Source organism: Hyperolius riggenbachi, chromosome 3 (assembly GCF_040937935.1).
Source record: "Hyperolius riggenbachi isolate aHypRig1 chromosome 3, aHypRig1.pri, whole genome shotgun sequence".
In the NCBI taxonomy this organism is placed as follows: Eukaryota; Metazoa; Chordata; class Amphibia; order Anura; family Hyperoliidae; genus Hyperolius; species Hyperolius riggenbachi.
The window spans coordinates 341,210,219-341,224,925 of record NC_090648.1 but is presented as its reverse complement, the minus strand read 5'-3'; the positions used below and the strand labels follow the sequence as shown (position 1 = coordinate 341,224,925).

General features: G+C 50.5%; 1 protein-coding gene across 1 annotated transcript in view; it reads right to left on the bottom strand.

Annotated features, from left to right (window-relative positions):
- PAH (phenylalanine hydroxylase) overlaps positions 1-14,707 on the bottom strand; it is a 120,880-nt gene that overhangs the window by 88,921 nt on the left and 17,252 nt on the right. Inside the window, exon 3 of the mRNA XM_068276940.1 lies at positions 1,200-1,383. Coding sequence (XP_068133041.1) covers positions 1,200-1,383 — 184 coding nt within the window. The remainder of the gene's footprint in view (positions 1-1,199; positions 1,384-14,707) is intronic.

Genomic DNA, 14,707 nt, shown 5'->3' with positions numbered 1-14,707 from the left:
CCAGCCACAGATATGAGACGTGTTGTGAAAAGACAATTCACCTGCGACAGCCTAAGTAACAAAATGTGGAAAAATTCTGCAGCATGCCAAGGTCTTCCATTCTGCTTAGTTTAAAGAGAACCCGAGGTGTGTTTAAAGAATGTTATCTGCATACAAAGGCTGGATCTGCCTATACAGCCCAGCCTCTGTTGCTATCCCAAACCCCACTAAGGTCCCCCTGCACTCTGCAATCCCTCATAAATCACAGCCGTGCTGTAAAGCTGTGTTTACATCTGTAGTGTCAGTCTCAGCTGCTTCCCGCCTCCTGCATAGCTCCGGTCCCTGCCCCCATCCCTTCCCTCCAATCAGCAGGGAGGGAAGGGATGCAGGCGGGGACTGGAGTTCTGCAGGAGGCGGGGAGAGCAGCAGACTGACACTATAGAGATAAACACAGCCAGCTCTGACAAGCTGTTTGTCAGCAGCGTGGCTGTGATTTATGAGGGATTGCAGAGTGCAGGGGGACCTTAGGGGGGTTTGGGATAGCAACAGAGGCTGGGCTGTATAGGCAGATCCAGCCTCTGTATGCAGATAATATTCTTCAAACCCACCTCGGGTTCTCTTTAAGATCAAACCAGTCCAGAATTAAACACCAGCTGACAAGTTTTAGGCCTGTAGCTGGCCATTTCTCATAGGCTGGTGTCCATGTTAAAATATATTTATAAAACATATATACCCTATCAACCATTCAGAACTCCAAAATTAGAGGTCAACCTGCACTCGATTAATACATTAGTATATACATACAGACATTCGTTGTTCTGGAGTGAAAAGCTGTGGCATGCAGTGGTTCAGGATAGGCCATGAATGCTGTATTAATGTTTTCCAAACACCACAAAGACAACATATGAGAGGGTAGACAATGGTTAATGGTGACATTTCTGCATAGCGGTGGGTCCTGAGCCATCAAGTCCTGAGCCCTGAGTCCCAATCCCTACTGATGACCATAATCTATTACGAGGCTTAAGATCAACAAGTACCGCCAGTTGTGGTGTGTATATTTTTCTTGTTTTATTTTTTTTAAAAACACAAATATGTCAATAAAATTGATGTGTAAAAGAAAAAAAAAAAGAAAAAGATCAGCAAGTATCAGCAAGTAACAAACATACTGTACACCGCAGGTACATGTTTGTGCCTAAAAAAAAAAAATAAGTTATAATTACCAGCATCCCTCTTCTTGTCTCTGGACAGCTCATGTACAGTGGCCCCAATGTTCTGCCTCAGACATTTGACAATCTCATCCAGGGTAAGGGTGCTTTTGTTGTCCAAATTGATGAAAAATTGGTATTCATCTTTGTCAAGGCGGGAAGGCCTAGACTCTATGTGAGTCAAGCTAACACCCCTTTCCTGCAAGATAAACGTTAACTTTTGTTGAAAAACAGATGATTTGCCATGACTGAAACATGTTTACAATGATGTTGTCTCACAGAGTTATAACATATTCTTGGTATAAACTTTGAGGCAATACATTGACTATCATTTGGAAATACTTTTATATACCGCATATACTCGCATATAAGCCGACCCGCATATAAGCCGACCCCCCAACGTTTACCTAAAAAAACAGGGAAAAATGATTGACCCCCATATAAGCCGGGGGTAGGAAATGCTGGATTGGTGCAGGCCGCGTGATCCCCCCAGTGTGTCCCAGTATAGCTAGTATAGTGCCCAGTATGGGTAGGTAGTGCCTCAGTATAGCTAGTATAGTGCCCAGTATGGGTAGGTAGTGCCCCAGTATAGCTAGTAAAGTGCCCAGTATAGCTAGTATAGTGCCCAGTATAGCTAGTATAGTGCCCAATATAGCCAGAATAGTGCCCAGTATAGCTAGTAAACTGCCCAGTATAGCCAGTAAAGTGTCCAGTATAGCAAGTATAGTGCCCAGTTTAGCCAGTATAGTGCCCAGTTTAGCCAGTATAGTGCCCAGTTTAGCCAGTATAGTGCCCAGTTTAGCCAGTTTAATGCCCAGTATAGCCAGTAAAGTGTCCAGTATAGCAAGTATAGTGCCCAGTTTAGCCAGTATAGTGCCCAGTTTAGCCAGTATAATGCCTAGTATAGCCAGTAAAGTGTCCAGTATAGCAAGTATAGTGCCCAGTTTAGCCAGTATAGTGCCCAGCAGAGCTAGTAAACTGCCCAGTATAGCCAGTAAAGTGTCCATTATAGCAAGTATAGTGCCCAGTTCAGCCAGTATAGTGCCCAGTTTAGCCAGTATAATGCCCAGTATAGCTAGTAAACTGCCCAGTATAGCCAGTAAAGTGTCCAGTATAGCAAGTATAGTGCCCAGTTTAGCCAGTATAGTGCCCTGTTTAGCCAGTATAATGCCCAGTATAGCTAGTAAACTGCCCAGTATAGCCAGTAAAGTGTCCAGTTTAGCCAGTATAGTGCCCAGTTTAGCCAGTATAGTGCCCAGTTTAGCCAGTATAATGCCCAGTATAGCTAGTAAACTGCCCAGTATAGCCAGTAAAGTGTCCAGTTTAGCCAGTATAGTGCCCAGTTTAGCCAGTATAATGCCCAGTATAGCTAGTAAACTGCCCAGTATAGCCAGTAAAGTGTCCAGTTTAGCCAGTATAGTGCCCAGTTTAGCCAGTATAGTGCCCAGTTTAGCCAGTATAATGCCCAGTATAGCTAGTAAACTGCCCAGTATAGCCAGTAAAGTGTCCAGTTTAGCCAGTATAGTGCCCAGTTTAGCCAGATCCCCCGTCCGCCCGCCGCCCGCCCGCAGCTCCCTTCGCGGCCGCCGCTGCTATTACCTCTTCAGCCGGCGCCGGCTTCCTCTACTGCGGGTGCCCCTCTCGACTCGCTCTGCTCGCCGTGTATCATAGCAGCGCGCCCGGCGCTGCTGCTGTGACGAGGCAGGAGAGAGTGGTTCCCCTGGTAATGGCGATGCCGTTACCAGGGGAACCGCTCTCTCCTGCCTCGTCACAGCAGCAGTGATACACAGCGAGCAGAGCGAGAGGGGCACCCGCAGTAGAGGAAGCGGCCGCCGGCTGAAGAGGTAATAGCAGCGGCGGCCGCGGAGGGAGGGAGCGAGCGGGAGGGGGGCGCCGCGGACCACCACCACAATAGAGACTCGCATACAAGCCGACCCCCTAACTTTTGACTCCCTTTTTGGGGGTCAAAAATTCGGCTTGTATGCGAGTATATACGGTATTCACATTTATTCACCAATTTTTTTTTTACTCAACAGTTCCATTTCACAGTTGGTAATTTTGTGAGAGGAAACAGTTCTTTTACTGGTAAGCTAGTCATGGTGTAGGATGAGTCCAAGGAGAGACATCCAGATGGTTCTGCCACCCTCCTTCCCACGCCAGCACTGCAAAGCAGTGTAGGTAATTTTTGGTGCAGGCAGTAGGTCGTGTCCTTGGCACTACCGTAGCCTAAAATGTTAAAGGGGAACTTCAGCCTAAACAAACATACTGTCATTAAGTTACATTAGTTATGTTAATTAGAATAGATTGGTAATATAATTTTTTACCCACCCTGTTTTAAAAGAACAGGCAAATGTTTGTGATTCATGGGGGCTGCTATCTTTGTCATGGGGGCAGCCATCTTTTTGGTTGAAAGGAGGTGACAAGGAGCCGGAGACACAGTTCCAACTGTCCTGTGTCCTGATTACCCCTCCCAGCTGCGCGCACTAGGCTTCCAATGTCAAATTCAAAATGTAAAAAAAAAAAATTTGCACCAAAACAGCAGTACGAGAGCAACAACATCAGAAATCCCATCATGCTTTGCACAGCATCAGAGGAAAAAAGCCCAGGCAGTTTTCTTCTGTGCAGCTAAAAATGAGGCTTGGATAAGAGAAAGAAAGTTCTGATGCTGTGAAACTGATAAAGAAACACCAGACCTTTTCAGTGCTGCTGAGTCAATTTTTAGTCCGGAGGTTCACTTTAATTACTGGTATGGTGTGCAATAGGTTTGTCATGACTGCGTCATGGTGGCGCAGTGTTAGCACAATCGGTTTTATGATGATAACACAATCAGCAAGTAGACAATCGGTAACTAATAGTATAATAACAGTAATATCAAATTACAGATCTATAACACTATTAGCTACTTGCACTAAACTCATTTAGTTACTAAATGTATGCCCAACAAGGGGCAGCAGAGAGCAGTGTGTGCATAGTGAAGGTAAGCACTGAAGCTGGAGCTAGTGTTGGGCGAACAGTGTTCGCCACTGTTCGGGTTCTGCAGAACATCACCCTGTTCGGGTGATGTTCGAGTTCGGCCGAACACCTGATAGTGTTCGGACAAACTGTTCGGCCATATGGCCGAACTAAGAGCGCATGGCCGAACGTTCCCCGAATGTTCGGCTAGCGCTGTGATTGGCCGAACGGGTCACGTGGTTCGGACCCAAACGCGCTCTGATTGGCCGAACGGGTCACGTGGTTCGGGTAAATAAATACCCGATCCACGTCATTTCTCCGCCATTTGTCTGTGGGTTTAGCTTTGGGTAGGCAGGCAGGGTAGTTCTCTCTCCAGCCAGGCTAGCCAGGGTCCCCCCAGTCATGTCGCTGCTGGGAACAGTAGTACACTGCTCACCCACACTATATAGCATTGTGTTTACTGCCACTCTGTGTCTCTGCTGGGAACAATAGTACACCGCTCACCCTGTATAGCATTGTGCTCTGTGTCGCTGCTGGGAATAGTAGTACACCGCTCAGCCACCACTGTATAGCATTGTGTTTACTGCCACTCTGTGTCTCTGCTGGGAACAGTAGTACACCGCTCACCTACCACTGTACAGCATTGTGCTCTGTGTCGCTGCTGGGAACAGTAGTACACCGCTCACCCACCCACCACTGTATAGCATTGTGCTCTGTGTCGCTGCTGGGAACAGTAGTACACCGCTCAGCCACCACTGTATAGCATTGTGTTTACTGCCACTCTGTGTCTCTGCTGGGAACAGTAGTACACCGCTTACCCACCACTGTATAGCATTGTGCTCTGTGTTGCTGGGAACAGTAGTACACCGCTCAGCCACCACTGTATAGCATTGTGTTTACTGCCACTCGGTGTCTATGCTGGGAACAGTAGTACACCGCTCACCCACCACTGTATAGCATTGTGCTCTGTGTCGCTGCTGGGAACAGTAGTACACCGCTCAGCCACCACTGTATAGCATTGTGTTTACTGCCACTCTGTGTCTCTGCTGGGAACAGTAGTACACCGCTCACCCTCCACTGTATAGCATTGTGCTCTGTGTCGCTGCTGGGAACAGTAGTACACCGCTCAGCCACCACTGTATAGCATTGTGTTTACTGCCACTCTGTGTCTCTGCTGGGAACAGTAGTACACCGCTCACCCACCACTGTATAGCATTGTGCTCTGTGTTGCTGGGAACAGTAGTACACCGCTCAGCCACCACTGTATAGCATTGTGTTTACTGCCACTCGGTGTCTCTGCTGGGAACAGTAGTACACCGCTCACCCACCACTGTATAGCATTGTGCTCTGTGTTGCTGGGAACAGTAGTACACCGCTCAGCCACCACTGTATAGCATTGTGTTTACTGCCACTCTGTGTCGCTGCTGGGAACAGTAGTACACCGCTCACCCACCACTGTATAGCATTGTGCTCTGTGTCGCTGCTAAGAACAGTAGTACACCGCTCAGCCACCACTGTATAGCATTGTGTTTACTGCCACTCTGTGTCGCTGCTGGGAACAGTAGTACACCGCTCACCCACCACTGTATAGCATTGTGCTCTGTGTCTCTGCTGGGAACAGTAGTACACCGCTCACCCACCACTGTATAGCATTGTGCTCTGTGTCGCTGCTGGGAATAGTAGTACACCGCTCACCCACCACTGTATAGCATTGTGCTCTGTGTCGCTGCTGGGAATAGTAGTACACCGCTCAGCCACCACTGTATAGCATTGTGTTTACTGCCACTCTGTGTCTCTGCTGGGAACAGTAGTACACCGCTCACCCACCACTGTACAGCATTGTGCTCTGTGTCGCTGCTGGGAACAGTAGTACACCGCTCACCCACCCACCACTGTATAGCATTGTGCTCTGTGTCGCTGCTGGGAACAGTAGTACACCGCTCAGCCACCACTGTATAGCATTGTGTTTACTGCCACTCTGTGTCTCTGCTGGGAACAGTAGTACACCGCTTACCCACCACTGTATAGCATTGTGCTCTGTGTTGCTGGGAACAGTAGTACACCGCTCAGCCACCACTGTATAGCATTGTGTTTACTGCCACTCGGTGTCTATGCTGGGAACAGTAGTACACCGCTCACCCACCACTGTATAGCATTGTGCTCTGTGTCGCTGCTGGGAACAGTAGTACACCGCTCAGCCACCACTGTATAGCATTGTGTTTACTGCCACTCTGTGTCTCTGCTGGGAACAATAGTACACCGCTCACCCTGTATAGCATTGTGCTCTGTGTCGCTGCTGGGAATAGTAGTACACCGCTCAGCCACCACTGTATAGCATTGTGTTTACTGCCACTCTGTGTCTCTGCTGGGAACAGTAGTACACCGCTCACCCACCACTGTACAGCATTGTGCTCTGTGTCGCTGCTGGGAACAGTAGTACACCGCTCACCCACCCACCACTGTATAGCATTGTGCTCTGTGTCGCTGCTGGGAACAGTAGTACACCGCTCAGCCACCACTGTATAGCATTGTGTTTACTGCCACTCTGTGTCTCTGCTGGGAACAGTAGTACACCGCTTACCCACCACTGTATAGCATTGTGCTCTGTGTTGCTGCTGGGAACAGTAGTACACCGCTCAGCCACCACTGTATAGCATTGTGTTTACTGCCACTCTGTGTCTCTGCTGGGAACAGTAGTACACCGCTCACCCTCCACTGTATAGCATTGTGCTCTGTGTCGCTGCTGGGAACAGTAGTACACCGCTCAGCCACCACTGTATAGCATTGTGTTTACTGCCACTCTGTGTCTCTGCTGGGAACAGTAGTACACCGCTCACCCACCACTGTATAGCATTGTGCTCTGTGTTGCTGGGAACAGTAGTACACCGCTCAGCCACCACTGTATAGCATTGTGTTTACTGCCACTCGGTGTCTCTGCTGGGAACAGTAGTACACCGCTCACCCACCACTGTATAGCATTGTGCTCTGTGTTGCTGGGAACAGTAGTACACCGCTCAGCCACCACTGTATAGCATTGTGTTTACTGCCACTCTGTGTCGCTGCTGGGAACAGTAGTACACCGCTCACCCACCACTGTATAGCATTGTGCTCTGTGTCGCTGCTAAGAACAGTAGTACACCGCTCAGCCACCACTGTATAGCATTGTGTTTACTGCCACTCTGTGTCGCTGCTGGGAACAGTAGTACACCGCTCACCCACCACTGTATAGCATTGTGCTCTGTGTCTCTGCTGGGAACAGTAGTACACCGCTCACCCACCACTGTATAGCATTGTGCTCTGTGTCGCTGCTGGGAATAGTAGTACACCGCTCACCCACCACTGTATAGCATTGTGCTCTGTGTCGCTGCTGGGAATAGTAGTACACCGCTCAGCCACCACTGTATAGCATTGTGTTTACTGCCACTCTGTGTCTCTGCTGGGAACAGTAGTACACCGCTCACCCACCACTGTACAGCATTGTGCTCTGTGTCGCTGCTGGGAACAGTAGTACACCGCTCACCCACCCACCACTGTATAGCATTGTGCTCTGTGTCGCTGCTGGGAACAGTAGTACACCGCTCAGCCACCACTGTATAGCATTGTGTTTACTGCCACTCTGTGTCTCTGCTGGGAACAGTAGTACACCGCTTACCCACCACTGTATAGCATTGTGCTCTGTGTTGCTGGGAACAGTAGTACACCGCTCAGCCACCACTGTATAGCATTGTGTTTACTGCCACTCGGTGTCTATGCTGGGAACAGTAGTACACCGCTCACCCACCACTGTATAGCATTGTGCTCTGTGTCGCTGCTGGGAACAGTAGTACACCGCTCAGCCACCACTGTATAGCATTGTGTTTACTGCCACTCTGTGTCTCTGCTGGGAACAGTAGTACACCGCTCACCCTCCACTGTATAGCATTGTGCTCTGTGTCACTGCTGGGAACAGTAGTACACCGCTCAGCCACCACTGTATAGCATTGTGTTTACTGCCACTCTGTGTCTCTGCTGGGAACAGTAGTACACCGCTCACCCACCACTGTATAGCATTGTGCTCTGTGTTGCTGGGAACAGTAGTACACCGCTCAGCCACCACTGTATAGCATTGTGTTTACTGCCACTCGGTGTCTCTGCTGGGAACAGTAGTACACCGCTCACCCACCACTGTATAGCATTGTGCTCTGTGTTGCTGGGAACAGTAGTACACCGCTCAGCCACCACTGTATAGCATTGTGTTTACTGCCACTCTGTGTCGCTGCTGGGAACAGTAGTACACCGCTCACCCACCACTGTATAGCATTGTGCTCTGTGTCGCTGCTAAGAACAGTAGTACACCGCTCAGCCACCACTGTATAGCATTGTGTTTACTGCCACTCTGTGTCGCTGCTGGGAACAGTAGTACACCGCTCACCCACCACTGTATAGCATTGTGCTCTGTGTCTCTGCTGGGAACAGTAGTACACCGCTCACCCACCACTGTATAGCATTGTGCTCTGTGTCGCTGCTGGGAATAGTAGTACACCGCTCACCCACCACTGTATAGCATTGTGCTCTGTGTTGCTGCTGGGAACAGTAGTACACCGCTCACCCACCCTCCACTGTATAGCATTGTGCTCTGTGTCGCTGCTGGGAACAGTAGTACACCGCTCAGCCACCACTGTATAGCATTGTGTTTACTGCCACTCTGTGTCTCTGCTGGGAACAGTAGTACACCGCTTACCCACCACTGTATAGCATTGTGCTCTGTGTTGCTGGGAACAGTAGTACACCGCTCAGCCACCACTGTATAGCATTGTGTTTACTGCCACTCGGTGTCTATGCTGGGAACAGTAGTACACCGCTCACCCACCACTGTATAGCATTGTGCTCTGTGTCGCTGCTGGGAACAGTAGTACACCGCTCAGCCACCACTGTATAGCATTGTGTTTACTGCCACTCTGTGTCTCAGCTGGGAACAGTAGTACACCGCTCACCCTCCACTGTATAGCATTGTGCTCTGTGTCGCTGCTGGGAACAGTAGTACACCGCTCAGCCACCACTGTATAGCATTGTGTTTACTGCCACTCTGTGTCTCTGCTGGGAACAGTAGTACACCGCTCACCCACCACTGTATAGCATTGTGCTCTGTGTTGCTGGGAACAGTAGTACACCGCTCAGCCACCACTGTATAGCATTGTGTTTACTGCCACTCGGTGTCTCTGCTGGGAACAGTAGTACACCGCTCACCCACCACTGTATAGCATTGTGCTCTGTGTTGCTGGGAACAGTAGTACACCGCTCAGCCACCACTGTATAGCATTGTGTTTACTGCCACTCTGTGTCGCTGCTGGGAACAGTAGTACACCGCTCACCCACCACTGTATAGCATTGTGCTCTGTGTCTCTGCTGGGAACAGTAGTACACCGCTCACCCACCACTGTATAGCATTGTGCTCTGTGTCGCTGCTGGGAATAGTAGTACACCGCTCACCCACCACTGTATAGCATTGTGCTCTGTGTTGCTGCTGGGAACAGTAGTACACCGCTCACCCACCACTGTATAGCATTGTGCTCTGTGTCGCTGCTGGGAATAGTAGTACACCGCTCACCCACCACTGTATAGCATTGTGCTCTGTGTCGCTGCTGGGAACAGTAGTACACCGCTCAGCCACCACTGTATAGCATTGTGTTTACTGCCACTCTGTGTCTCTGCTGGGAACAGTAGTACACCGCTCACCCACCACTGTATAGCATTGTGCTCTGTGTCGCTGCTGGGAACAGTAGTACACCGCTCACCCACCCACCACTGTATAGCATTGTGCTCTGTGTCGCTGCTGGGAACAGTAGTACACCGCTCAGCCACCACTGTATAGCATTGTGTTTACTGCCACTCTGTGTCTCTGCTGGGAACAGTAGTACACCGCTCACCCACCACTGTATAGCATTGTGCTCTGTGTCGCTGCTGGGAACAGTAGTACACCGCTCAGCCACCACTGTATAGCATTGTGTTTACTGCCACTCTGTGTCTCTGCTGGGAACAGTAGTACACCGCTCACCCACCATTGTATAGCATTGTGCTCTGTGTCGCTGCTGGGAACAGTAGTACACCGCTCAGCCACCACTGTATAGCATTGTGTTTACTGCCACTCTGTGTCTCTGCTGGGAACAGTAGTACACCGCTCACCCACCACTGTATAGCATTGTGCTCTGTGTCGCTGCTGGGAACAGTAGTACACCGCTCACCCACCCTCCACTGTATAGCATTGTGCTCTGTGTCGCTGCTGGGAACAGTAGTACACCGCTCAGCCACCACTGTATAGCATTGTGTTTACTGCCACTCTGTGTCTCTGCTGGGAACAGTAGTACACCGCTTACCCACCACTGTATAGCATTGTGCTCTGTGTTGCTGGGAACAGTAGTACACCGCTCAGCCACCACTGTATAGCATTGTGTTTACTGCCACTCTGTGTCTCTGCTGGGAACAGTAGTACACCGCTCACCCACCACTGTATAGCATTGTGCTCTGTGTTGCTGCTGGGAAAAGTAGTACACCGCTCACCCACCACTGTATAGCATTGTGCTCTGTGTCGCTGCTGGGAACAGTAGTACACCGCTCACCCACCACTGTATAGCATTGTGCTCTGTGTCGCTGCTGGGAATAGTAGTACACCGCTCACCCACCACTGTTAAGCATTGTGCTCTGTGTCGCTGCTGGGAACAGTAGTACACCACTCACCCACACTATATTGCATTGTGTTTACTGCCACTCTGTGTCTCTGCTGGGAACAGTAGTACACCGCTCACCCACCACTGTATAGCATTGTGCTCTGTGTTGCTGGAAACAGTAGTACACCGCTCAGCCACCACTGTATAGCATTGTGCTCTGTGTCGCTGCTGGGAACAGTAGTACACCGCTCACCCACACTATATTGCATTGTGTTTACTGCCACTCTGTGTCTCTGCTGGGAACAGTAGTACACCGCTAACCCACCACTGTATAGCATTGTGCTCGGTGTCGCTGCTGGGAACAGTAGTACACTGCTCACCCACCACTGTATAGCATTGTGCTCTGTGTCGCTGCTGGGAACAGTAGTACACCGCTCAGCCACCACTGTATAGCATTGTGTTTACTGCCACTCTGTGTCTCTCCTGGGAACAGTAGTACACCGCTCACCCGCCACTGTATAGCATTGTGCTCTGTGTTGCTGCTGGGAATAGTAGTACACCGCTCACCCGCCACTGTATAGCATTTCTGTACTGCCACTGTACTGCTGCCAGTCAGCGTGTACTTTAAGGATAAGTGAAATGAAGAAGAAATCCTGTGAAAGAGGGAGGGGCAAGGGAAGAGGTGTTTCCCCTGACGGTTCACGTACAGGCCACAGTGGAGCACCGAAGAAAACCCACTCAATACCGCCCATGTTGTCCAGGAAATCAACCCTCACAAATCCAAAAGAACAGGACCAGATAATTAATTGGATGACCTCTCAAGCGTCCAGCAGTGGGTTAAGCAGCACCAGCACATCACGCACGAGGTCCGAGTCCTCAGCCAGTTACAAGGAGCCAGCGGGCACAAAGCTGACACAACCGGCAGCGACACCACGCACACAACTGCCAAATAACCAGTCCGAAGAATTTCCTCAGGACACAATGGGGTATTCGCAGGAGCTATTCCCAGCCCAACAAACTTCCACCTTTCAAAGGTCAATGGAACAGCCAGAAATTTTGTGCCCGGATTCACAACCATTTAGTGTGGGAAATGCACCGCGCACTGAAATGCAAGGCGAGTCCGAGGACTTTGAAACCCAAATCCCAGAGCAAGTTGGGCAGGAGGGGTTTCAATTGCAGGAGGTCGGCCGAGAAGATCTGGAAGACGACGTTGGAGTGAGCTGCGCAGAGGTTGTTCTGGGGAGCTCTACTCCACGGCGGCGGCCCACAATCACATATGACGAGTTTGAGGAGATGGAAGAGGAGGAGGGTATGGACAATGTTGACAGAGACCCAGATTTTGTATGTGAAGGGGAACATCGCCGTCGTAGCAGCAGCACAGATGAGTCTGTTGAAGAACCCACTGCTGCACGAGTTCGCCTTGTGCCACAAGGTAGGCGGCGCGAAATTTCAGGCACCACAAGCGTGGAAGTTCAAGTGAGACGCAAAAGAGGCGCAAACAGAAATCGCCAGCAAGGCAGGTGCTCCAAAGTCTGGCCTTTCTTTGAAGACTACAGTAAGGATGGTACCATGGTGATTTGCAAGGTGTGCAAGACCCGCCTGAGCAGGGGGAAAAATATTAACAACCTCTCCACCACCAGCATGACCCGCCACATGGTATCCAAACATCCCACTCTGTGGGCGCCAGGACAGGGTACCAGAAACACTGCCTCCCTTGGGGTCACCAGACTCACCACCAGACCCTCCTCAGCAGCAGCAGTAGCCCAGCCATTGCGTGGTTCACAACAACATTCACAAACATCAGACGACGCTGACACTGTCACTTTCCGGAATAGTGCTCTTGAGGTCTCCCAGTCTTCATCAAACACAACAACCAACAGCCCTTCAGTGTGCAGCCCTACGGTTCAGTTGTCTGTCTCGGAGATGTTTGAGCGCAAGAGGAAATTGCCAGCAAATGCCAAGCTTCTGGCCTGCGAAATGCTGCCATATCGAGTGGTGGAGACAAACAGCTTCAAGGGCATGATGTCAGTGGCCATCCCACGTTACGTGGTTCCCAGCCGCTACCACTTTGCGCGCTCTGCAGTGCCTGAGTTGCATGAGCACGTGGTCAGCAAAATAACCCGAAGCTTGAAGAATGCCGTTGCCTGCAAGGTTCACCTCACCACTGACACCTGAACGAGTGCGTTCGGCCAGGGTCGATACATCTCCCTTACCGCGCACTGGGTGAACCTTGTGGAGCCTGGCAGCGATTCCTCACCTGCTACGGCGCGGGTGTTGCCCACGCCGCAAACAGCTGCACCACCGTCCCTCCCACTGGATAACAACAGCAGCACCTACCTCTCTGACTCCTCCTCCAACGCATCTCAAAGCTGTACCTCATCCGGAAACGCTAACCCAGCAGCAGTAGGATCGTGGAAGCAGTGCAGCACAGCTGTTGGCATGCGTCAGCAAGCGTTGCTGAAGCTGATCTGCCTTGGGGATAAGCAGCACACAGGGGAGGAAATTTGGAGGGGAATAAAGGAACAGACGGATTTGTGGCTGGCACCGCTGGACCTGAAACCGGGCATGGTTGTGTGTGATAATGGGAGTAATCTCATTCGCACTTTAAGGTTGGCTAAGCTGACACACATCCCTTGCCTGGCGCACATGATGAACCTAGTAGTTCAGCGGTTCCTGAGGACATACCCAGGCGTGGCCGATCTTCTGTTGAAGGTGCGACGAGTGGCCAAACATTGTAGAAATTCCAGTACTGCTTCAGGGGGCACTCGCCAAGATGCAGGAGCGCTTCAATCTCCTCCACCATCGCTTGCTGTGTGATGTCCCTACGCGCTGGAATTCTACGCTGCACATGCTAGCCCGCTTTTGCGAGCAGAAGAGTGCAGTGGTCCAGTACATGACGGCGCTGTACCGAGGCGCATCCGGACAGCTGCCAAGCTTCTGTGGATCCGATTGGGCCAACATGTTGGACCTCTGCCAAGTCCTCCAAAATTTTGAGCAATCCACGTTGTTTGTGAGCAGTGACAACTCTTCAGTCAGCATTACCATACCACTGCTATGTTTACTGAAGAAGTCAATGTTGAAAATCAAGGAAACAGCTGTCATGATGCAACTGGGGGAATCTGAAGGAGAAAACGATCAGCGTGATTATACCAACATCAGGCCATCTGCTTTAGGAAACGCTGGCCCCAGGAGCTATGACGAAGAAGAGGAGGAGGAACAGCTGGAGTTGGAGCAGGAATTTCATGCCACCACTGACGAGGGCCAGAGCAGTGCACGTTGGACTTCCACAATTCAGCGCGAATGGTCAGCAGAAGCAGACCAGGAAGAAGGTGACGACTATGATGCATCACAACAACTATCACAACGCTCACAAGAGGATGATGAGGATTCTGGCAGAACTCTGGCACACATGGCTCAATTCATGCTAGACTGCATTGAACGCGACCCACGCATTGTGCGCATTCTGGACAACACCAATTACTGGGTTTATACCCTTCTGGATCCATGGTACAAACACAATGTTCCAAAACTGCTTGAAGAAAGAGTCAGACAGGTCAAAATGGAAGAATACCAGCAGGCCCTTGTGGAGACTTTAGAGAGGAGATTGACATCCTCCCCCTCCTCTAGCCAGTTGTACGCCGACAGACTGACTTCCGCAAACCCAGGACGACCAGGAGGGCAGCAAACAACACAAGCCGCAGCTAGTGCCCAAAAGGGAATGGTATCGGCAGTGTCCTTGGAGTGGGAAAATTTTCTGACACCCATGCAGCAGCCCACAGAACAGCAAGCGTGAAGATCCACCTCCAACACCGATCGCCTGGAGAAGATGGTCAAGGACTACATGTCAGATGGCGTAGCTGTGTTGAACAATCCATCTGCACCCTTCAACTATTGGGTATCGAAGCTAGACACCTGGCACGAACTGGC